The sequence below is a fragment of the Mandrillus leucophaeus genome, unplaced genomic scaffold, assembly GCF_000951045.1.
Source record: "Mandrillus leucophaeus isolate KB7577 unplaced genomic scaffold, Mleu.le_1.0 Scaffold666, whole genome shotgun sequence".
NCBI lineage: Eukaryota > Metazoa > Chordata > Mammalia > Primates > Cercopithecidae > Mandrillus > Mandrillus leucophaeus.
The window spans coordinates 1148962-1172506 of NW_012107208.1; the positions used below are offsets into that span (position 1 = coordinate 1148962).

At 39.7% G+C, this 23545-nt stretch overlaps 1 protein-coding gene across 2 annotated transcripts in view; it reads right to left on the minus strand.

Moving 5' to 3' along the window:
• The window catches only part of MAOA (monoamine oxidase A), an 84068-nt gene extending 60857 nt beyond the window's left edge, over positions 1 to 23211 (minus strand). Inside the window, exons 1-3 of one of the 2 annotated variants that reach the window (XM_012001607.1) lie at positions 21682 to 23182; positions 20278 to 20385; positions 1231 to 1325 (exon numbers count right to left, since the gene is read on the minus strand). Coding sequence is in view for 1 of the 2 variants with exons in the window: in XM_012001606.1 (XP_011856996.1) it covers positions 1231 to 1325; positions 21682 to 23026 (1440 nt within the window). In the remaining variant the exon portion in view is untranslated. Of the gene's footprint in view, positions 1 to 1230; positions 1326 to 20277; positions 20386 to 21681 lie in introns of both variants that reach the window. The other variant, XM_012001606.1, reaches the window with a different exon arrangement.
• Between the last annotated feature and the right edge of the window lie 334 nt (positions 23212 to 23545).

A 23545-nucleotide genomic window follows, 5' to 3' on the forward strand; every position in this document is an offset into this window, starting at 1 on the left:
TATATATATATGAGAGCAGAAAGAAGAGCAAAAAACGAGAGCCTGGACTATGTACCACCAGACTTCTGTGAAGTAATCAAATATTTGCATTGCTTACGCCATTCTGTTATTAGTCTAACTGAAGCATCTTCTAGTTAGATAGATGCTTCCTCTCTTTCCAGTCACTTCAACAGTCTGGTTTTGTCTTTACTCTCAATCTCCAGTCTTTAACATTCTATTTGTGTACTCTAGCAAAGGGGCTCATTAATTAATGAACTTCTAACTATCAAATGCGAGGGGTTTTTTCTTTTGTTTTGTTTTGCCTTTATACTGTGTCAGTTGACAGGTGAGCACCCCTTCCTCTTTCGTCCGCTGACCTACCTATTGCTGCTCTAGTCTGGTCCTCCTCTTCTGCCTCTACTACTTCTCTCTGGCTCTTCTCCCTTTCTCCCCCACTTTTATGTGCAAAAACTTCCATCTTTGCCCCTATTTCCTTCCCAGTCTTCATTATCTCCCTACGTACTTTCGCCCAGAGTCAACCACCTGCAACCATTCCCTTAATAGTAGTAAATAATAGTATGTATTTTTTCCAGAATGGTGATGTAAGCCCAAGTATAAAAAAAGCAGTGATGTAGCAATAACTGGGCTTCTTTCTTATATCTAGCCAGACGCGACCTCAGGAATACCTCTGGCAGCAGCATACTTCTTAGGGAACAAGGGCCAAGGGAAAAGTTATGCAAAAATATGCTACATTTGTTCCTGCTTACTACGGCCACCACATTTCTTTTTTTGTTTTTGGTTTTTTTGTTTTTTTGCCACCACATTTCTATTAAGTTGTGTGTCATTGGATAAATAAGGAATCTAAGCATGTGTGTGTTTGGGTGTGTCTCTCTGTGTGTGTCTGTGTGTATTGTGGGTGTATAGTCACTTCCAGTACAGCCAAACTATTACTCCATCTGAGATACTACACACTTCATTTACGTCTGTAGTATGAAAATTATGACACTGTATTGAAGTTACTTGCTCATGTTTGTTGAATTCACTCCACTGAAAGTCAGAAGCTGTCAGTCTTTAGTGTGTACTTGTTAAAGAGAATGCACGCTTATTTGATGGGAGTACTTTAGGACTATGGGGGACAAATGGCTTAACTGCATGAACTCTTGAGATCTCCTCTAGCCCTGTGATTTTCAGTGGTGCCACTTGTAGTTTGAGTGAGATATTTTATTACATGTAAGTATTAGAATCACTTACCCTCACGGTATATGTTCTTCCTCCAACCCTGTCCCGAGCTTCTAAAACCAAAACACTAACGCCATATTCAGTCAAGAGTTTGGCAGCAGATAGTCCTAAAGGAAAAACAAAAGAGAGCAACGTAACATTCAAATGCTTAAAATCCAAGATTTAACCAGGTCTATACATCAAATAAATGCAGGGTATCATATACAATCCAGTGATTTTGCTGTCTTTCTAATACATTCTGGCCACACTATGATTAAATGAGCCACCAATTATCTATCATAAGGGATTCAAAAATAACTAATTTAGTCATCTTGCATTTCAGTTGGTCAACAGAAACAAAATGTAATGGTTTTAAAATATATGTATCTTGTTTTCTGGTGATAATCATATATTTAGAGAATTTCTGAGCCTCTAAATCAATCCCTATCATTTCCCTCGTCCAGAAATCCTGACAGTATTAACAGGAGAGACTATTTTCTTCAAAACTTTCTCTAGCTACACCAGGTCTCAGTATAACTATGCTTTGCTTTTCTCAACTTAAAAATCCTGTATAATCATGTCCTATGATTTACATTTTGATTACATGCTTGCTAGATCTTGTTTCCTTCACTAGTTTCTAAGTTACTATAAGGTAGAAACCATGCTTCATACTTTTTTCACTAGCTCAAACAAAGCTGAGAACAGGTTTTCACCTGTAATTAAAAGCCTTCAGGAAACATAAAATATTTTTTAAATCCAGCATAGTAATACCAGAAAAATTAAGAAAGTGTTGCAGATTAACATTATATCAAGGGTACATGCTACAAGCATGGTTTCTCACTGATGTTGACCTTGATCTGATCACCTGGCTGAGGTAGTGTTTGTCAAGTTTCTCCACTATAGTTATTGTTTTTCCTATCTTAACATACTACACTCTGAAAGAAAGGCCACACTTAAGGAGTGGAAAGTATGTTCCAGCTTTTTGAGAGTAGAGTATCTACATAAATTATTTGGAATTCTGCACTGGAGATGTGTCTCTTCTCCTCACTTACTGACTTCTTCAATCATTTACTTATTATCATATCAATATGGACTCGCAGATATTCGTTTTATACTTTGGATTATAATCCAACACTATGTCATTTATTTCGTTGCTCAAATTCTTCCAGCTATGGTTATTGGGAGTTCTTTTACTTGGCTCCTATGCCCCTTTGACATGCCCCTATCATTGTGTGTGTGTGGTTGAGCATTTCCTTCCTTTCCAGTACCACACAATGCTCCAGACTCATCTTATCTTTCTCTGCCATGGCCTTAGAATCAGGCATTTCTTCAATGAGCTTTGGTCCCTTTTACTGAAGACCAGTATTAGAAACCAAGATCTGGGTTCTAGGTGTGCTCATTGCTACTGGGGTGTCATTGCTTCTAAGACCTCTCAGCTCACAGAGTAAAGAAATATATTGTGCATACACTTATTTTTAAATCTACATTCATTTTTGTACTTCAAATTCTTAGTTCCTAGTTAACTTTATACTTCTCATTATACGTCTCATAAACTTCTCATTGTTACAGAGACAAACATAATACAGGGAGAAAATGCTAGTTATATTAGGGTAAGGGAAATAAGAATGGCGCCAGAGACAAGATTAGCAAAGTGATACAAATAATACCTAAATACGTATACAAGTGGTTGAGGAGAGGAACTATTCCAACTGATTTTAAAACCCAGTGATTTGATAGTTCATTTCTAATGGTATATATCCTAAAGATAAAAAGAACTTCACATTTTTTTCAATAATAATTTAGCTAGTCCTAGTATTAGCATTGTGATCCCAAGGCTGTCACATTTGTAGTATGTGATAAAACAAGTGAGTAATCAGGCTTGTGTTGTTGAGAAGCAGGTTTTTTAGCATGGAGATAAATAAACTCAGATGTAAAAATGATGAGATGAAGCAGTAACCCTGTAGTCCTAGATATAAATTGAAATTATAAGTATGATCTCTGGATATACTCTATCTTTTAAAAAAAAATTCCTTAGTTTTGTACAATGAAAAGGTCTAGAAAAAGTAACCTACCCAGCAGCAACGAACACTCCCAACACCTAGAGTGTTGTTTCTAAAAAATCAATTCTCACTACAATGAACTATGGCTTGTGACCTAGTGAGATCTGAGGCAGGAAATGTACAAGATGAGCCTGAACATTAAATCATACCAGAAAGCAAGGAGGCTGTCAGAGACTACTAGGATTATGTGAAAAACACTCAGGAGCCTACCTATATAAACTCCTACTGGCCAAAGATGAAATAATTTGAGTGTCAAATAAAGATAACAACTACAATGGCTTAAATCCATGAGTTCATAATAACACTAAACAAACACAAAAACTCTCATTTTCCACCTTTGGAAAATGCTAAGGAACGAACTTATCATTTTGAAAAATGATAAGCAAAAGAAAAAATCTAGCATTCATCCTACCTTTCCTATTTGCGCTGAACCTCAAAACAACCAAATAGCTAATGAGGGGAAGTTTCTCTGTATAAAAGTATGCTAGTTAGTAAGTGAAGACAGAAATAATTCAAATGTCAGCATTTTGCAACCCCTAATGAGTTAATGGATCTAGCATAATGATCATCAAGTTGCTAACACACACAGAAAAACAGATGAGACAAATGTTATCTGCCTCTTGATGGAAGCACACACCATTACCTATGAAGTAGTTTTGCAAGAATGAAGGGAAGGAGAGGGAACAGGAGGGGAGGGAGGGGAGGGGAGAAGAGGGGAGAAAAGGAAGGAACAAATTAAATTCTAATGTGATCAGTCCTCTGTATCTGATACTTAGGGAACAGAGGAATATGTTAATACTACTGGGATGAAATGAACAAAATCCAAATTGTAGGAAATTATACAGGACTACCCTATTAGTTTTTTATTCCCTACTCACGCTCTCCTTCCCCTTTATCCTTCACGGGCTTTTCCCACAATAAATCTCTTAGACAGCTAGTTCTATCTTGATGCCTGCTCTCACAGAACCCAGTATTTTACTCATATACAGAATGGCATAGAATACACATAGCCAAATCAAGGATGAGTTTGGGTCTACAAGATCTAAAATATCTTAAAAGATATTAAGTCTAAACCATAATATCCAGCACTGCTACCTACTAATGTTTGTGTGCAATTTTGAGCCCTTCAAGTACACGACTCTTACATTGCTGATGCCCATCAAAGATTTAAGTATGTAATGAATTTTTGGAATCAGCTCACAAAGAAAGCCATCCCCTGACAGTTAAATAAACTCAAACCAATGTCTGCCAATCTTGGTGCAATATGTTTTCTGGAACACAGTCAAAGGCTTCTTGTGCTGACTAATGTAAAAACAGGATGAAGGTGAGATGAAAAATATGTTTATGCATAAATCTTTCTCCTTATGTCTGATTATTTCTTTAGGGTTAAGTTCCAGAAGGGAGATGACTAAGTCAAAAGTGATGAACATTTTTAGGCTCAAAGTAATACTCCATATTTAAAAACAGAGAAACTCAGATGCAAAATTTTTATTTCTTCCCATTCCCTTTAATCAACCTAACTACAAACCAGTTAGGTAAATATACCCAAGGGTCTACTAGAATTGCTCTGGCAGCTCCTCTTCTAAGGAGGAGAAACTGGCTCTCCCCACACTGCCTAAGGGGATGGAGCGGTGGGGAACGTTGAACAACAGTGGTGGGGCCTGCAGCAGTTGTGCGCATAAAGGGACCACTTGGTGGCATCCAAACAGATCCATTTCATATGCCTTTCCTTGTTGCCTCTCACAACCATCCCTTGGAGTAGATTTCATTATCTCCATATTCCAAGTGCCTGATATGACCACAACAAAGTCTTCTGAAAAGCGAAGGATTTTACTTCTCACACCCTCACTTAGAGTCTTAATAAAATCGAATCTAGTATGTAACTCCAAACAAGTTTTATGCATGGGCTTCAGTGCCCATAATAAATAAACACTACTCAGGAAACTAAAAGGGGAGGGGGGAGCAGGGCTGTCTGAGCGAATACAATGACCACACCAGTGACAAAGGTCATTTTGCAGTTTGGCATTTAAGGATAAAACTAAATAAAATTTAAAAGCTGGTGAAAGTAGTTTCTACATGGCAGAAGAACGGTTAGCCCTATGACAGCAAGGAGAGTTTAAACTCTTAGTTTAAGAAGTGAGAAATATGTTTAAAATATTTAAAAAGGATTTCAGAGAAATGGTTTCTAAAAGGTCTTAGAATTTGAAGGGTGAAGGTTTAAGTTATTTAGGAAAATCTACTATATTAAGCATATTTCTTCTAAGATGCTGAATAAAAGAGTGCTAATGTTTCAGTTTGTGTGTTTACCGGGAAGAAGACCTTGTTAAGAAATTTCCATGATAACGTAAAGGTTAAAATATATACAATATGAAAATAAAAGTGTGATGCTGTTAGGAAAGTATTTTTGAATGCTTAGTAAGTCAAAGTACACACAAATACTTGGAGCTCAGAAATCTTTTGTAATGTAATAACTGTAGCTATCTGCTGATTTGAATGGCAAAACCTAAAAATTATTCCTACTTTAAAATCTAAGTCTTAGATTACAATCAACTCTTTTTTGCACTTGTGTGTCACTTACTATGCATTCTACCCTCCCCTCAGCACTACAAAATTCAATGATCAGTTACAGAAAAAAAAATGATATCTTAATTGTCAACCCTACAGATTAGTTTAAGGGCTTTTGACCTAATCTTTCGAAATATTTATTGAGCATTTTTTTGTAAATGGGATAAAATTGTTAGAAAAGATTCTTAAGTCTGAAGGCAAGTCACCAAATAAAATGTGGCTACTATAAAGATAGCTTTTGTAATCAAATATTTTTTCACATTTTATTATGAAAAGAGAAAAAGCTCATCTTAAATATTTTATTTCATCTTGTTCCAAAGTAATATAAATTACTAAGCAAAAATGAAGAGCATTATGCATTACAGCTCTCCCTTTCTTTCATTTTCCATCATTTAATGGCCACATAAAAACTAGTGATAAGAAGCCTGTTTCTCACCACTCCCCACCCGCGTAAGGGAAGGGTTTGATACAAGTATGCCAGTAAATGATTAACAACCAGTCCAGTAGTGGGAAGCGGGGACTGTTTCACAGCATTTAGATTTTCACAGCATTTAGATTTCCATGGTGTATATGCACCCTCATCATGGGTTTCAAACTACTAGTGTGATTTCAGGCTACTAACATTATTGTCCATTAAATCAGCAAGTGTTTATGATATTCATTGGGATGTAGGAGATGTGGGGCCACCTTGGTAAAAGACCATTGGACCAAACTCTCAAGTATCCTAGTGTCAAAAATGTGTGATTCTCTCACCCATGTTTTTGAGAGAAGAGGTCTAAGTGAACACTAACAAAATCTACCATCCCCTATACTCAGAGCTCTTCCTCTCCCAAACCATGGCAAACAGAGCTCATTAGGAAGAAAAGAGCCCAAGACTCCTGAGTATCCTGTGGTTTTCTTTTTTTCTTTTTTCGAGATGGAGTCTCTCTCTGGTCGCCCAGGCTGGAGTGCAGTGGCGCCATCTCGGCTCACTGCAAGCTCCGCCTCCCAGGTTCACGTCATTCTCCTGCCTCAGCCTCCTGAGGAGCTGGGACTACAGGTGCCCACCACCACGCCTGGCTAATTTTTTGTATTTTTAGTAGAGACAAGGTTTCACCGTGTTAGCCAGGATGGTCTCTATCTCCTGACCTTGTGATGGGCCCGCCTTGGCCTCCCAAAGTGCGGGGGTTACAGGCGTGAGCCACCGCGCCCGGCCTATCCTGTGGTTTTCTGCGAGAGTAGAGAGGTCAGAGAAACTATATTCACAAAGAGTTTGTCAAGGCCTTATTGTGTGAACAAGGAGATATGATAGATTTCACAATGCAAAAACTTGAAAACAGGAAGATAGCAGATCATAGCACAAGCAGATCTTTAATTAGTTTGCATTAAGTATTCTAAATAGGGACGATGAGTTTAAAACAATACAATTCCTCTCCTAATTTCTCTCTCCTCAGTCATTTGCAAGTTACAGAAACCAAAATAAAATAGGTTAATGGATTTATCAGAGAGGTTTAAAAAAAAAAGTTAGTCTGCTAAAAGCACACCTTGTTTGAGAGAGTTCAAGGCAATGTGGGTCCTGGTTATTAGATCAAGAGAGCCTGGGTGAGATGTTGTATGCAGCCAGCAGTGGTGTTACCATGGCAATCTCAAACCAAGCTCCAAGTTCTTAAAGCAACTGCCCATAGAAATTGTATTACCACCAATTCTGCAATGCTTCCAACAACCCAAAATGGCTGCTGTCCCCAGAGAACTGGTATAGGAGATGATTTTACCCACATAGCATGCCTTGGGAGTTCATGTATGCAATGAAGCCTTTGAGGAAATAATCCCTTTGCTTCCCAGGGCATAAATCTCAGGCATACTGTCACTTTGGAACCTAGCTTCCACATTTAGCCCTGCCTTCTCCACCTCTCCCTGGGTCACTTGCTTTACCTTATTTCTTCAAGAATATTCACATTATTCTATCACAGAAAAGTAAGAAATTCCTCAATTTGACTCATGCCACCCTTTTCAGTTCCTATGTGATTTCTGAATTTCTTTCGACAACACATGATCAGCTGTCTCCATTTCCTACCACCCACATACATACACACACACACACGCATACACACACACACACACACACACACAATTTTTTGTATATTATTTAATTAAGTCCACATGAAAATCGGGTCTTTGCTCATTTTTGCTTATTGTTGTATCTCCAGAGCCTAGCATAGTACCTGGCATGCAGTGGACACTCAGGAAATATTTGTTGAAATAATTTATTAATGAATGAATAGAGTTTATAAAACTTCAGATTGCAATTCAAAAACACTCACAAATTCAACGGTATGTATGCCTACTGAAGGCATTCAGTTTCAAAACAAAACAAAACAAAAATCCCATAATGAATTGGCCAAACAAAACACTCCTGGGGCAGGCTCTGGATTGATTCTCCTAGTATTATGTGGACGAGCTCCTGCTATAGAGCGAGTGAAATTTGCAATCACATTTTGTTATTTACTGTGTGACAATCTTAAGAAACTTTCTTCAACATGTTGCCACAGCTAAAAAACAGAGATAATAATTGTTCTGCCTTAGTGGGTAATGTGAAGATTAAACAAAGTAACATGTATAATTACGCAGCCAAGTGACTGATGCCCGGTAAATGTACCACTGGTATGAGCTATCATCATCACCATTATCCTTAAGGTCACTGATGACCTCCTTTTTTCTAAGCCTCATGGTTTTGTCTCAATCCTTAAACTCCTTTATGCTATGGTTGGTATTGTTGATCATGTATTTCTCTAAATCAGCACTTCCCAAAGGGCGATCTGTGGAAAGTTACTTCTTTGAGGATGTACACAGAATTTGTCAACATTGTTCAGTAAGATAAACACATCAACATTGTTCAGTAAGATAAACACATTATCAAGTTCATTGTGTTCCAGATTACAATAAAGGTAAAGAAAAGGTGCCATGGAGGTCCTTAAGCCAGCTTGCCTGGAGCGATTTAGGAGAGCTTCCAGAGCTTTTGGCATGATTGGCTTGAACACTATGCTTAATGGTGAAACAACAGTAGCATTAAAATCAGAAACAAGGTAGAAATGCCACCATTACCAATTTTATTTAACATTATTGGGCAAGTACTAATCAATGCCATTAGATAAAGGTGAAGTGAGGTATAAAAGTTAGAGAAGAGAGAAAATTATCATAGTGGATGGATAGTGGAAACTTAGCCTGGAAAATTGATAAGAAGGAATGAATAAATGAACGAAAGAAAAACAAAAAGAAAATTCAAGGAAAAAGGTGTCTAGTTTAAAAAAAATTTTTTTTTTTTCCCCCAAGATGGAGTCTTGCTCTTTCACCCAGGCTGGAGTGCAGTGATGCGATGTCAGCTCACTGCAACCTCTGCCTCCTAGGTTTAAGCAATTCTCCTGCCTTAGCCTCCCAAGTAGCTGGGATTACAGGTGCACACCACCACGCCCAGCTAATCTTTGTATTTTTAGTAGAGAAGGGGTTTCACCATGTTGCCCAGGTTAGTCTTGAACTCCTGATCTCGTGATCCGCCCGCCTCAGTCTCCCAAAGTGCTGGGATTACAGCTGTGAGCAACTGTGCCCAGCCAAAATTAATATTAAAAGATAAATATCTACCCTGTATACAATGAATTAGAATATGATGGGAAAAAATAAGCTCACCTCTTAGAGCAACATGAACTCAACAAGAGCTCTGAAAAATCTACCTGAAAAATACCTTCAAAATCACCAAAAGACACAATAGAAGATTTCAACAGAAAAAAAATAGTTTTTATTTTTGGATAAAAGGAAACAGTATTATAAAGACCTTAATTCCTCCAAATAAATTTACAAATGTAATGAAATCTCAATTAAAATATTAGGAACTTTTTCTTTATATATTTATTTCTAGACCTGTCCAGGTGAAAAATCACATGGAAAAATAGCATGGCCAGCTTGCCAGGAAATTCCTGAAAAAGCATTATAACTAGCTCAACTTTTCATTAAAATGTATGGCAAAGCTACAGTAAAAAGAGTTATGCTGGTACAAGATCAGAGAGACAGAGAAATAAGAGCATATGGTCTAGAAATAGCCTAAATTATACAAATCAGTAGGTAAATCCTGGTTTAGTCAATATATTGTGTTGAGACATCTGATTTGGGGAAATTAAAAAAGTAAAGCAGAATCTCTCTCTAACTCTTTACTCAGAATAAACTCAGAAGAAAGATTTAAATGCATAACATAAAACCCTGAAAAAGCTAGAATAAAGTAGGGCAGATTTTTCTAAAATAATATTCTTGGAATAAAGAATGCTTTCTGTGCAAGACACAAAACCCAGACGCCATAAAAAGAAAATATTTGCAACATTCAACAAAGAATTCATTTCTTCAAAATATAAAAAGTTCTCACAAATCAATAAGAAAAATGACCAGACATGCTTTTAAAATAAGTAAAAAGAAAAAAAAATGTGAACATAAAGTTTTACAGAAGAAATGTAAATGCCTTTCAGTGAAAAGGTGTTCAATCTCACTCATAACTGGAGAAACATAAAAATAAAGTACCATTTTGGCTTCTTGGGTTGAAGAATGAAAATAGTTAAAACATAGTATTGACATGGATGCAGAAAAACAGACTCTGTCTTACACTGTTGGTGGTAAAGTGATTCAATCTTGTTGTCATTAGCTATCAAAACCTATGAATGGACCTCCCTTTGATCCAGCAATTACAACCCTAGTAAGCTCTCTTACATAAACTTACCCATGTGCTTCAAGAGCTACATACAAGGATGTGGTAGAGGCATTCTTTGAAATACTATATAGCTATTAAAATGAATGAAAGTTCTTTGAAATAAATAAGGTGAAATAAGCAAAGTTGAGATTCCCTGTATATAGTATAGGCCCATTGTAGAATAACAAAAAATGTATATATTTCATACTTGCACAGTAAATATCTGAAAGGATACACAATAAACTATCATCGCAGTTACTTTTGGGGTATAGTGCTTGGGGTTGAAGTGGAATGAAGAGTCATCTTTCAATATACACTCACTTGAATGTACTGCACATATATGTTTCCTGTAGAGCATCACTGTGTTTGCAAAGAGAAAACTAGCACACACAAACATTAAGAATTTTTTCCTACCTCAAATTATTTTTCCCCTTAAAATGTTTCAAATACAGCCTACAGATATATGAAATGTGGGCTGTCTTCATGAGAAGCATCTAAGGCATGGATAACAATGGAATATTTCTGCAAGTACATATACTTACCCCTTCACAAGTATCATAAACCTAGCTAAATTCATTCCTTCATCTATTCACCCATAAAATAATATTGCACTCTTACTGAGTCCCGGGCATCATCCTAGGTGCTGTGATACAGGTGAATATAACTAAGTCCTCATGAAGCTTACATTTTTATGGGGAAAAAAACAAATAAAGGAATAAATATTAATATTAAGTGATTATGAACTATTAAGGAAATATTAAGTGCTATGAAGATAAACAAATCAGAGTAAGGGGAGAGTGAGCCACGGAGGTGGGGAGTGCACTTTTACACAGGGTCATCAGTGAATGCATCTGAGAGGTGACATTAAAGCAGAGATCTTAATGAAGTAAGGAAGTGAGCCATGCAAGTATCTGGGGAAGATAGGAAAAAGGCTGATGTGCTCAAAGAACAATAAGGCTGGCACAGCCAAAGGGAAATTAGTGAGGAGAAGATGAGACTGGAAAAGTAAGAAGAGACTAAGTGACAGAGTGTCTTGTAGACCATAGCAAGACTCTAGGTTTTGGTCTAAGTATGATAGGGGCTACTGGAGGCTTATAAGTAGGGGAGTGATTCATCTTATTTTAACTTATTAAAAGATCATCCTGGTTTCTGTGAGGAAAGCAGACTGTAGTGGGGCAAAAGAGGAAGGAAGTACAGAGACTAGTAAAGAGGCAGATATCTCTGGCCAAGAGATCATGGTGGCTTGGACAAAGGCAAAAGACCACAATGGCTTAGGTGGGGATAACTGTGGTTGCAGTTGTTGTGGGAAGCCGTGAGATACGGAACATATTTTGAGGCTACAGCCAATAGAATTTGCTGCTGGAATGGATGTGGTGTATGACAAAAAGAGAGGAACCAAGAATGGATCCAAGCTTTTTAACCTTAGCAACTGGTTAAATGGTGGTACCATTTATTAGGTTGGAAACAGCCAGGGGAAGAAGAGTTATGGGGAAATATCAAGTGTCTTGTTTTAAATGCATTAATCTTGAGATGCATAAATGAGCTAAACGTGTATTATGAAAAAACAGAAATGTGTTATAAATCTTTGCATCCCTAGGATGGAGCCTGCATGTTGCGGTGCCCAAATGCTTGTTGGAATGAATAGAAGAACCATATACTAAGAAAACAAAATCATGCTTATGTGGATGAGGGCAACAGGGAAGTTTCTAACGCTACCTAGATTATATTTATTTCAAGCAATTAAGAAACATTGACAAGGATAGGGTGCCATGTCATTTTAACCTTTATGCCTAAGTAAGTCAGCAGATTCTAAATACTGCTAGCACATTTTCTGATCTTTGAACCAGCATTGTGCTTTTTCGCAGAAGACAACAGAGAATATCAATGTACACGCAAACTTGCCCTTGATACATAAAACCATTCCTATCTATCTATCTATCTATCTATCTATCTAATCTATACCTACGCCCATCTGCATTTTGTACTTCCTTTCAGATACATAATTCTCTGCTTTTGGAAAGGCCAAATCTTATAATCCCTTTGATAGACTAAAAAAGATAGGGCTGTCTCAAGTAATAAACAGATGAAAGCTAACAATTAACTTCAATTTGCCCTGAATTCAACAGACTGGTTGTCTAGACAGTCCTAATTTATTTGATTATTGTTCAGCATTCATCTTCACTTTAGATAAAAGGATCTCACCCAAGTTGGGGAATGCAATTACCCCTTAATTTGTTATTTGCCCCATTCTTTCATTGAAACTTAAAATACACCAGGGACACTCCATATTGCTGTCCTTGGACTCTGCACGCTAGGATGGGCTGTAGTTCCCTAAATGTTTTATGGAACATGAGTCCTCAAGAAAGATGCTCTGGGGAGAAGAATCAATGGTCATGGAAGTTGGAACACCATATACTGTTTCTCCTTCTGGGAAATGCCTGGTGTACACTGGCATATGGTCCTGAGAAGTCCTGCAGCAAAAAGACCCATTTAACTCAGCATTTATCCACCCTCTGCTTTTTAAAAAAATGTATACCTGAAAACACACTTTAGGAAAGCTTGTTTAATCTCTTATAAGATTGATTATTCAAATAGCATAATAAACTCCCAAAGGCAAGGTCCTAGGTGAACAATGCCTAGAGCACAAGCTGAGCGTGTTGGGGCAAGGTTTTAGTGTAGCTATGGTGTACACTCTGATGACTGCCTAGTTCTTTCCCTTTATTCCTGAAAGTGACATCTTTCTTCAACTTTGATATTCATCATCACCTAGGAATTATACAGAGTACACTGCATGATATATTAAGTTAATTATTATTCAGTGAAGTGGTCTCTGGCCAACAGAATTCTTACATAACTGCACATTTGGACTCTTGGACTGAACACTCCAAGGACAATAAAAAGTATAGTCAAATATCAACTCATATTGCCTCATTTTTGAGGCAATCAGATTTCATCAGATTTTCGAAGAGGCATTTCATTTTTGAGGCAATATGCCAAAGCAGAAAAGCAGAGAGCAAACCCCACAAATTTTACCCAAGGCATATAGTGATGCACAATTGACAAATATTTACTGAATGAATGAACAGACATAATACAAGCAAGAAAATGGTCTTTAACTTAGGCCACAGCTCCAAGCTAACTCATTTAATCTGGAAATGGTCACCTTAAAGGTCATCTTCATTACATTTCAGAATTTATCCAAAATCTATGACACTTCTGTCGAGTCCTTTCCTTGTCACTTTCTCCAGGTGGAATTAACTCCTCTCTTCTCTGTGCTGACATTGGACCTCTGAACCAATTTCAGGTATGAAGAGCATTTCAGGCTCATTGCTGTAACCCCTGTGACACAGAGGTTACATAGGGTCTATTCCTCACACAAGTCACTGAATAGACGATGGGCTAATGATACTTTAAATAAACAATCTTTGAAAACTACTAAAAGAAATCATCTTAATCACCACAGCCTTCCATTTCCTTCACCAATGTTTTCTCCCAAATTCTTTCTTTTCAAAACATGTCAAGTTCACTTCTCTAGTTATCATGGACCTAATATAGCAAATGTAGGTGCCTTCGTTTCCAGCCTGAATGTTTTAACTCTTCATCATGGTCTATTTAAAATTTCATTACTAGTAACTGTCTAATGATGTAATGAATCCTCTGAAATAATTTTCACCACTTTCATGAAGCCTCAGTATCAGCTAAAAATAATTACACTACTAGGACAGTGACACAGAAGAGGTTTCCAGAACACTGGCCTGGTGCAGGGGAGAAAAACATCTATGTGTAAAAATATGCTTTTTTTTGGTGAAAAGGTCCAATAGCTTTCATCAGATTTTCCAAGAGACATTTGGTCCAAAAGGTCAAGAATCACTGATCTAAACTATCCCAACAATCTCTACATATCCTAAATGCACTAGGAATGGACTTTCCAAAAAGGAAATAGATTTGTCATATGAAAGTCATTTTACCTAATAGGGTGCCCCATATTTTTAAATTTAAATGTTCAGAAAGCAATAACATTCCCTGTGATATCGTATATAAATTTCTGTCAAGCAGTAGTCACTATGCTTTAGAGCATCAACCTTCAAAGTAAAGCAATAGTAAGGTTTACTGCAGATCTATGGATAAGCTGACAAAGCAAGTCCAGTGAGGTGAGGTACAGAAAGAGCACTGTCCTAGAAGTCAGTATTTTATGCATCCAAGGACAAGTTATAAAGCTAAGAATTTTGTGGCATTTGGTAATTCCCTTGACCCCTCGGAGCCTCTGTTTCAGTCCCTTTGGGCTCTTATAGGCCACTATTCTATAACCCTTGGACATGGTTAATATATAATTACTTCGACTCTTAAAGTTTATCATCTGTTTTTTATGTTCTTAACACTTTTATCTGATCAATCAATTAAATATTGTGAATGAGTGTGCTTTGTTTACTTTGGCCTAGCAACAACTAGAAAAGGGTTTTTCAAGAAGTCTCAGAGAAGCCATGGGGCAAGTGTGAATGAGCACCTGTGGAGAGACCCAGGCCCTGATTTAAGTTTGTGAAGAATGTCAGTATGAGAGATAATGCAAGCTCTTCCCAGAATAAAGCATAGAAGAAAAAAACGTTGAGGAGGGTCCAAGAAAGAAAACTAAAGAGACGGATCTTCATGAAATTGACTAATTACTAAAAATCCATACCAGAAGATATATCACATATAACTTAATCCAACTTCTTGGATGACAAAACCACAGTTCAAAGACTTTCAATTTCCCTAATACACAATGATAGATGGCAACACAAGAAATAGATTGTTTGAAGGAAAATACAAATTGCTGATAAAAATATAAAATATTTGTCATGATAAAGGAGGAGAAACAGTCCCAACAATCAATTTGTCTCAAATGCTCACAACATTTAGAAAATGTTTTGATTCAATTTTTGAAGTTCTAATTACTCAAAATTAAAATTAAAAAAAACACCTATCATTATGAAATCTATACATCTCATACATACAAGTATATTCCTTAACAACTATTTATCAGGTGTCTATACTTTCTAAATCACAGGGCTGGGCACCCTATATGTAATATAAAACTAGAATACAACCTTAGTCTTTCTGAGTACACTTGAATGCAAGTACTGCAAGATTTTTCATAGGTTAAAATATTTCTATGCCACAACTACACAAAGATTGTGACCCAATATTCACCAATAATGGTGTTCCATGTTTCTTTTTCTCCATTACTGGTCTCTGTAATGTATGCAATTATGCTATACCTAGATCTACTGTTAAATACATGTTTCACAATAGCTGAGGATTATGTAACAATTCAAATCAATTAGTATTGACTAAATGCTAAAATTTCCCATTAAATGCCAGATAAATCCAAAAGCTCCCTCAACCATGAAGATTTCAAAAAAAAAAAAAAAAAAATCAGAGCACAAATAAATGTAATTCTTGTGTTCTTTGTTCAGTATTTTAAAAGTTTATGAAGTTAAAACATCCTAAAAATAAAATATAAAATAGGGGCAGAGAAGTGTCCTAAACAGCACAAAATTAACGCTCAGCCCACATTGAACCTCAGAGTATTCAAATAACTAAGGCACCCAAAATAAGTGGCATTTCTTATATGGAAGCTTTTCTTAATCACTGCAAAACCACACAGTACATGCTGCCAAGTTCTGGGTTAAAATGCCTAAAATGGTCCCAGCAGAATAATTTTTACGGGAAAAAAGGGAAATTGTGGTATGTTGTGGACTCAGTCATCGGAACGCTGAACATTAGTCATTTTTCTTGCGAAATGGCTTTTCTGTCTCTCAGATGATAAGAAAAATTCATTCCTGCTGATTTTATACAGCACTGAATTCTGGGCAGCTAGTGTTCTCAATTCTTTTAGCAGAGCTCAGCTGATGGACAAAAATAGAGAGGAATTCTATTGCTTAAACACTATTTGGACATGAAGAGGTCTTTCTACATGACACTTGGAATTTAATTGCATACAAAAAAAAAAAAAAAATGAAGAAACACTGTATTCACCCAGGACAATCCAGCGTTATGACTAAGGCATTTTCACTGTGCACTCGCTAACCATTCACAGCTCACACAGGAACAAAAATCATGGGCAGACGTGGCACACTGGGGTCATCTCAATAGCTACCAGGATCACATCCCTAGAGGCATAGGAAACAACTACTGTCATTCCCTGGAACTCTCGCCATTGGGAAATTAAGCACTGCTCATGTCTGGCTTACTCTCATGACTGTATCTGTATTCCTCTAGTATCTCCTGTATAGTATGTTTTTCCATCCTCTTATTTCTACCTGTTAAAATTCTACTTATCTCTCAAGATTCCTGCACTTTGTTCATATTCATAACATTAATGTTTATCTCACTGCATTGATATTTATCTCACTATATTCCTATCTATTATCTCACTGTATTCATGTCAATTATTCACCCAGTTGATTACTTCTTCCAGAAGATAGAAGTACCTTATATACAGGGATGCTACTTACTCATCTTTATATACCTCTTTCTTTCCCCATGATCTGGTCCCTGCTTAGTATATGGGTAGGGGCTCCTGAAATGCTTAAACAAGACCAGGAGCCAGAGCTACCTCTACCTGTAATGAGTTGCTTTGAGAGATTGAGCATTTCCTATCCTTAAATGCGTTCCAAGCTACAGCCATCTGGCCCTAATCACCAGAGAGGTGCTGTCAAGAAGATTAAAATCTTAGGTGATTAGACTAGATTGCCTTTTAAAACCCCTTTGACCCAAAGACTCAAATTCCAAACAGACTCATGAAGGAAGTATACATTGTCCCCTGGAGGTGGGCTTTTTTCTTGTTTCCTTTTTTTCTCTACTAAAGAGAGCCATTTCAGAAATTCTCAGTTGAGGGCACATTTTAAAATCTTCCACCGCTAGTTTTCTGTCATTTATTATATCTGTGGCAGCTCATGAGTAAGAACTAGCACCTGAATTCAGTGACTGAGCCATTATCCTTAAAATCAAATCATGAAATAAGAGATAGAAAACAAGTGTAAATTGTTTGTTAAGTACAGATTACAAGCTCTACAAGAGGAGAGAAAAATCAATGGGAGCCAGAGTGATCAAGGAAAGGATCTTCAGCCAAGTGTTGAAGGATAGATAGAATATAAATGTAAGAGAAAAGCACTTCCATGTTAAGATCAAAACAGAAAAGGCATGAAGGGACAAAATAAAGGTAGTGTAGCCTGAGGACACGAGGCAGTGAGACTAAAGCTCAAACCCATGTTGGAAAATAGTAGGAAATGCTACTTGTCACCATGCGGGGCGGGGTAGGGAGGTGTTTGAGAGACTGCTGATAGGAGAGCACTAAAGGCCCTGAGCAGAGGCGCAAGGTGATGAAAGAAGTGTTTAAGAAAAATCAAGTCTGGGAGAACACTGCATGCAGGATGGACAGAAAGGGAGAGACATTATTGTAAAGGGTGGCCACTGGGAAGGGGGTCATAACCAGGTAGCTTCAGGGGTCAAGAGCTTTTTCAATAACATTGATGGAACCTGGAGGCCATTATCTTAAGTGAAGCAACTCAGAAAGTCAAATACCATATGTTCTCACTTACAAGTGGGAGCTATATAATGTGCACACACAGACATAGAGGTATGGAATAACAGACATTGGTGACTGGAAGGGTGTGGGGGCAGGAGGAAGGTGGATGATGAGAAATTACCTAATGGGTACAATGTACATTATTCACATTATGAATATACTAAAAGCCCAGACTTCACCACTACGCAATCTATCCACGTAACAAAATTGCAGGTGTATCCCTTACATTTATACAAAAATTTTTTTCAAAAAGAGTCTGTCCTGGTGATGGGGGGAGGGAGGTCATCATAGAGAAAGGAGAAGAGAGATAGCCCCAAAGAAGAGTGAGAAGGATCTGCTAAAGGGGTGCAGAAGATAAAACAAAAGATTATGTCAAAAATTATAGAAGGGATGGTAGTGCTAAGAACAGAGTCAAGGAACTGAGGAAAAGAAGTTGGACTGGCTAGCACAGTAGCTATGGTACATGTTGAACCTGAAGTGTTCAATCGTGAAATACCCAGGAGCAGATAAACTGTGGGACAGTTCAGGGAAAGAAGAGGATTCAAATGAGAGATTTGAGAGTTTTCTACAGATAAGGGACAGCTGAAGTTCTAGAATGAGAAAGAGAGGGAGAGAGTACCTAAGAACCCCAAAGTGATGAACAGTGGAATCTTTCAAAACCAGATGCTTGCAAGAATATGAGCACAATGAAAGCGATGGAAAAGCAGCAATCGGTATGGGATAAAAATTCAGGATCCAACAGCATCGCAGAAAACATGAAAGGAGTTTCAAAAAGGAAATGGTGATAGATGATGAATGGTTAAGGACCAGAGCATTTAAAAGATATCACTAGACCAATAATTCGGCAGGGTTATTTCCCCTCTCAACTATTAACATACTATATATAATTATTTAATTGGTGGTTAGGCAGATAAAAAGAGTTTGTGGTTGTAAAACATAGTCTATTTTATGTTTTATAATGACAAAAAAAGGAGATACATCAAGATGCTGTTATTCTCTGTGTAGAGAGATTTAAAAATAATGTTGCTAATATGGATCAATTCTGAGTAATGTCACTTAGAATATGTACTCTTCTAGGAGTTATATAATAGAAATAACACTGCTGATGCTATGGATTGGTGATGTATTATGAATGTGTGGGTAACCTATCAAAGCATGCAAGTCCTAACAAAAGTTGTAAAGAACATCCAAAAGCATATAAAACTGCCACAGGGACTATTAAGTAATTCATGGGATACTGCCAAGCACACATAAAAATGGTATGTTTCTGAATTCACAAGAATGCTTGGGAAGTGATGCTTCTCACCGGCTCATGAAACACTCAGTTGATGTCCAGGATCTAACATGAGCCACACTTGGCAACTACTTTCATTTCAGTTGTGAACCATCTGCGAAGGTACCACAGATAGAAAGCAATGTTTCTGGTCAGTCTGAGTATTAAAATCACTCAGATCTGACTGATGGAGATGACATTAGAGGAAGCCAAGTGCTTTTTCCAGTGTCACTGAAGCTGGCCTCTGGAATAGGGGTGTGAACTACTGTGTAAGAAATGCCCTAAATGGAAATAAATTAATAATTAAGAGTGACCATGGACAGATTCAGGTTTTGTGGGACCTACAACTTACATAACTTGGGTAACCTCTCTAAGAAATAAGAAAGCAAAATTGCAAATACAGGACTGAGTGTGAAACTGGTTATTTATTTAGAATGAGAACCGAAGAGACCTACAGTTACAAGGCCATAAAGCATAAAGTTTATCAGCTACATGGTGATTTCACCTCTGCTAATGACCAAGTATTGAGCATAAAGTATAGAAAGGGAGGAAGAGCAGGTAATCAGGCAGAGGAAAAATACAAAAACAACGCTCCTTAAGGAATTCTGGAGACTGAACAAGAAAAAGACTAAGAATAAAATCCCAGAAAGAACTCTGAATTGCAGAATACACACGGTATGGAGATGGGAGAGGACCCAGAACCCCTCCTCAATGTATATAACACATTGCCATCACATTTATTTTCCAGTGATCTGCAACCATATTGCTTCTAGGAGGCTTGCCTAGTGGGACCAGATTTTGGGAAACAGCAGCCCACTTCATTGCAGGTACTCAACAAGTGCTTTTCGAATGAATAAACAAATATATAAATACATAAAGAGAAACAAGGTGAAATACTCCTTTTTCTTACTCTCCACCAGGAGCTGCTTTCCTCTGATGCTCCAACATACATGTATGTTTTTGCTGGTACTGGCTGGAACTGTCAAAGCAACAGTTCATGCCAATCTCTTCTCTTGGCCTGTTCAGGATAAAGAGGTGACTGTTTATCCTGAACAGGCCAAGTCAAAAGCTATCTCTACCCAACATTAATTTGTAAGCATGTTCAGCGTCTCCTCGAAAGATTTTTATATAAAAATGGCTACTGTGGGGCCACTCTACTTACTCACTCCCATCATCTTTCTCTTTCTGAATCAGACCCTGCAGGGATAACTCAGAAATTATTAACACCTAGTGGGGGCAGGATAGGTCAGTGTGGTATTCTAGCCAGGGCTGAAAGGTAACAAAATTCCTAAATTTCGAACATTTTACCAATGATGGCAACATAGGTGACAATTAATATATCAATCATGATGAGGCTTCCAGGAAGATATTGAAAAGCCTCATGCACCACTCACTTGGTTAGCCACAAATCCAAGCCTGGACCAGGGGAACCCTGGTCCACCAACAGGCTCATGAAGACAAGATTCAGGTGGTGGTACCTCTTAGTGAAAGAAGGAAGGAGGATACAACAGGGCACTCAGCCCCTGCTTCATAAAGGGATTCTCTTTGGATAATAAATGCCCTACACCTTCCTGCAAGTTCATATATATATACACACACACAAAGTTCATATATATACACACACAAACACACACACACACAGGAATAGTTTAAGAGCTCACTCCCTCTTCCCCCTTTTTTTTTTTTTTCCTACCTTTTCTTAAAGGAGTCTACCTCCTTCCTCTTCACCCACTAAATTTTCTAGGGAAAATAGAAAAGAGCAGGGCTGGAATAACACTACTGCTCCCTCAATACTACAGAAATCTGTATCCTGATGTTCTGTTTAGGGCAAAGGATATGAAATCAGTGAGGCAAAGCAGCCACCTCAGGAATTAGTACTGCAGGTCTTAAATGGGAGAAAATCGTTCAGCCACTTCCAAGCTAGGTGATTCGACCTCAAGAGAGTTATTGAAACTCCCCAGACCTCAGTTTCTTGGTTTTGCAAAACGGGGATGAATTTAGTTCCCACCACACAGGACTGTTGAGGACTGAGAAAATCCACGTAAAGTGCTAAATATAACTGCACAGCAAGAGCTAATTAAATATTAGTATTTAATAGTAGTAGTAGTAAAATTATTGTGTCTGACTCCCCCAATCACACCACCAGCAAAACTGGCACAACCCCCACTCCCACCTCGCAGGATATGGGGCCGAGCCATGGCTACACTACACTCTCGCATGCATGAGAGACCCCCAAACGCCACAAGCGCTACTGCAGGTTCCCTACCCCTGACTGGCCATGACCCCCCAGGCCACCGCTACGGTCCACACTGACCTGAAATGCCACCTCCGATCACGACCACGTCGAACATGTGGCCCGCGATACTCGCCTTCTCTTGATTCTCCATGCTTGGGCTGACACTCTCCTGGGTCGGAGGCACAGGAGTGCGGACGGCAAAGGGTGGGAAGGACCCTTCTACCAACTCCCCCGGGGAGCCCGGGGGCGGAGCCGATCCTTCTTTTGATACCCGGGGGGAGCCGGGCACTGTGGGCGGGGCGAACCCTTTTGCTGATACTCCGGGAGCGCCCAGGGGCGGAGCTGATCTTTCAGCTGATACCCGGGGGGAGCTGGGCACTGAGAGCGGGGCGGACTCTTGTACTGACACTCTGCGAGAGTTATTAGGTTTAGAATGTCCTTGTGTCGGCAGTTGGAAAGGATTACTGGGTGCAGGAGGTTCTTGTATTGAACCCTGCGGAGTGTGAGGCACTGAGGTGGGGGTAGACGCCTGCCTTGACACTTGGGGGATGTTATGGGGTGCAGGAGGTGCTTGTGGCGACAATGGGGAGATGTTATCCGGCAGAGGTGGTCCTGGTACCAAACCCCAGGGGAAGTTGGGCACTGAGGATGTGGCAGACCCTTGTACTGACACTCGGGGGGTGTTACTGGGTGTAGGAGGTGCTTGTATTGACACTTGCGAAAGGTCATTGGGTATAGGAGGTCCCCGTACAAACATCCAAGTGTAGCCGGGCACTGAGCTCAGGACGGAATCCGGGGGCAGGTTGGGTACTTTTACCGAACCCTGTGGGGGGCTGAACCCTGAGGAGAAGACAGACCCTTGCAATGACTCGTAGGGGGAGTTTACGGGCGGGGTAGGTCCTGTTACTAACACCCAGGGAATGCCGGTGTCCTGGCTGGAGGCTGTGGAGGCCACATCGGAGGAGTTCGAGCGGGTGGTAGACTTGGGGATCCGATTGCTCGGGTTGTAAGCGCTGAAATCCCGGAGGCCACTCTTGGAGTCGGAGTCCATACTTTCGCTAAGACCGGGGGTGCTGATTCGGGAGGGTATGCTGGAGGTCCAGGAGGCGGCCTCGGCCGTTGAGGACGTGCTCCACTGGGAACTGGCTAGCGGATCCGAGACCGACCGCCACTCAGAACGGATGCTCCATTCGGACGCGTTGTACGAGGTGTCGTCCAAGTTGGAGTCCAGGTTCGGGACCTGGGAAGTTGTGCCCCCGGCTTCGGGCGGGCCCTCCGCCTCGCGCCCGGTGCCGGTGCCAGTGCTGGTAGTGGTGCCAGTGCCGGTAGTTGTGCCAGTGCCGGTAGTGGTGTCAGTGCCGGTAGTGGTGCCAGTGCCGGTGCCGGTGCCGCCGGGGGAGGAGGCTGAGGCGTTTGTGCTCATGTTTCTGGAGCGCGCTGGGCGCTGGGGGCGGTGTTCTGCTTCCCGCAGCCCTTCTCCAGTCGGGCTGTTCCCGGTACCCACTCTTGGAGGCCAGCCCCGGGCTCCGGGCCCACTCAGGGGCGGGGAGATGTGGCTGTACGCCGGCCTGGCCCCGCCTTCCCGGCCTACCTGCCTGCTCGCGCTGGAAGCCCGGCCACTGGGCGTGGCCGGGCGATGCCACTGCAGGCGGGGGGCGCGGTTGCTTGGCGAGAGTGGAGGAGTGGATGTGGGTGTAGCCGCGTAGTGTCTCAACCTAGTGCTTTCATTCTTTAGTTTTAACTGAGAGCTATCTGGGCAAGAGTGAACTTAAGGAAGCAGATATGTGAAGGAGGCTGAGCCGGGCAGGATCGCAGGATCGCAGGGTGCTGCCCCACTTGGTCTGGCCCCTTTGTGACGTCATGTATAGCCCGTCGAGGTCTGCGCAGCCTCCCGCCCGCACTAGGTTGAGGGCGGGGCGGGGAGGAGCGGGGAGGGGAGGGG